A 2,408-nucleotide genomic window follows, 5' to 3' on the forward strand; every position below is an offset into this window, starting at 1 on the left:
CACTGGAAGAGGCTGCCCAGGGGGGTTGTGGAGTCTCCTCTGGAGATATTCAAAGCCTGCCTGGATGAAGTCCTGCTTTAGCAGGAGGGTTGGACTAGATGATCTCCGGAGGTCCCTTCCAACCCTTGCCATTCTGTGATTTTAAAAACCAGACCAATATTCTCAGGAATGCTTAGAAAGACATTCAGAATAGAGTAACATAGACAGATTACCCAAATCCCACAGCCAGGAACAATTCACTAAATAGCTAGGGTCAAACTCCCCTTTGCTCAGAGGGCCTGCAGCAGTTTGCATTGCTTAGCCTTATTCAAGTCTTCAAAAACAGAGCTCACACTAAAATATATTAAATGGCTGCAAGGCAAACAAATACAATTGAGGTCACATAAGGAACAGAGCTGCCAAATAAGGTAATTCCTTGTCCATAAAGTATTTTCCCAAGAATTACAGAGTTTTGGTACAGCAGGGTGAATTTAGGGTACACTAACCACAGAAAGCTCTTATTTCCAGAAGCATTGTCAAAATGCATTTTTTGAAGACCATTTACGCTTTAGGATTCCATCATTTGTTTGTGTTTTTTTTTTTTTTTTAAAGCAGAGTGCATGCAAATTGCTTGCAGCACTTCTATTAGGGGGATTATTTCCACCGCCTATTCTTGGGTAGCTGACTTGTAATGTTTTAACGTGCGAGCAGAAGGATCAGTAGCTTTAACCCATCTTGGCATCCAGTAGTGGGGCAGCCATCCGCTTTGCCCTGAGTAGTGCTTTTCAAAGATCTGGCGGTAGTAATAACTTTCTTTCGTTTTAGGAGGATTGAAAGGGTATTTCTCCGCTGCCTTTTCCAGCAGAAGGTCATCAACCTATAGACGTAAGCAAAACTCAAGTTAAGCTGCAAATACATTCAACTTTTACAAGCCAATTTCCTGCAAGTTAAAGACATACAAGGGTTCACCAACCACTGAACACCTATAGGTTTCAAAAAAAAAAAGTCTAATCCAGAGGCAGAGGTTTCCGACGGGTGAATTTTTGTTATAGGCTCCCTTGATCTTTATGAATACATAACTACATTTCCAGTACTCTTAGTATTTCTCTCTGCATTATACGTGAAGCCCATTTCTCTCTGGGTTACAATCACCTTGTTAGTAAGCTCACAAAAACTTCTTTCCTATCGTTCTCTTTGCTGTGAATCAACCGGAACAACTTAAAGCAGTCTTTTTGCCATGTAAGTGGCTTCCTGGGTTTCTTTTCAACTCACAGAGAGCTGTTGACTCTGCTTGTGTAACCAAGCTCTTAGCAACAAAAGACCTGGGATGCAGAGGCAAAGACACCTGCAGTTGCCAAGTTGGCTAAGAAAGGGAGGATGAGTAGTTTGCACCAGTTGAGGCAATTTCTAAAGCAGCTAGCTTCCACTGCCAACATGCTAACTTCTCGCAAACATGAGATAAATTTGCCCCTACTACACCAACACAGGCTCAGTACAGGCAGCACAACGCTGTTGCCTGACACAACTACTTTCTTGCCTGTGGACATAGAGAAAGAAAATGGGAAACAAGCAGTTGATGGTAGGACAGACAAGCACCCGTTCACAGGCCAGACTACACATATTTCTGTAGAACAGAGCTCTGGTGCATATTGGGTGTTATTCCTTCCTCTTGATCATCATACTACCTCTGTACACCAGAGATGATTATCCTTTGTCCAAAGCCAAAACACTAAGTCTTCATTGATTAGCAATGCAAGCAGAGACATTAAAAAGCCATAGGGCTTAGCTAGGCATGGCTGGGAAAAATGAATGACATAAACAAGAAAGGACATTATAAAGTCATTACGCTGTTACTCAGCTGCAGAGTAAGTTCGTGCAAGTGCCTTCCGCTGAAGCAGCTGCTTTGCATGTAACACTGAAATTGTGTTTGCCGACACACAATCTAATTTACAATCCAGATACTTAAATGATGTTCATTTCCTTACACAGTCATTTCTGTCAGGCTCTAGCATTTTTTTGTATCTAGGATTTCAAATGCCTTTAACCAACTCAGATATCTAGAAGACTGTTGATTAAAGTTTATCTTGTTCCTACACCATGAAGCTCCAGCTGCTGTCACACCCAGACTTATTCTCCCAGCTACGCATGTGAGCTGCCTCCCCTTGGCAGCCATATCTAATACACCTAAATGTGAAAGAAAAGGTGGGGAGGGGGAAGGAAAAAAAAAAAAAAAAAAAAAAGCCACTCTCTATCATTTATCAGCAGTCCTGGACAACAGGGGAGGTCCTAGGTGACTGGAGGTTGGCAAATGTGAGGCCTATCTTCAAGAAGGGCCGGAAGGAGAATCCGGGGAACTACAGACCTGTCAGCCTGACCCCAGTACTGGGGAAGATTATGGAGAGGTTCATCTTGAGTGTGCTCACCAGGCA

At 42.7% G+C, this 2,408-nt stretch overlaps 1 protein-coding gene across 1 annotated transcript in view; it reads right to left on the reverse strand.

The window, feature by feature from the left end:
- Positions 1-561: 561 nt before the first annotated feature.
- Positions 562-2,408, reverse strand: part of ASNS (asparagine synthetase (glutamine-hydrolyzing)) — a 17,334-nt gene continuing 15,487 nt past the window's right edge. Inside the window, 1 exon segment of the mRNA XM_009642026.2 lies at positions 562-856. Coding sequence (XP_009640321.1) covers positions 647-856 — 210 coding nt within the window. The 3' untranslated portion in view covers positions 562-646.

This window comes from Egretta garzetta, unplaced genomic scaffold, assembly GCF_000687185.1.
Source record: "Egretta garzetta isolate BGI_Z169 unplaced genomic scaffold, ASM68718v1 scaffold30, whole genome shotgun sequence".
Lineage (NCBI taxonomy): Eukaryota > Metazoa > Chordata > Aves > Pelecaniformes > Ardeidae > Egretta > Egretta garzetta.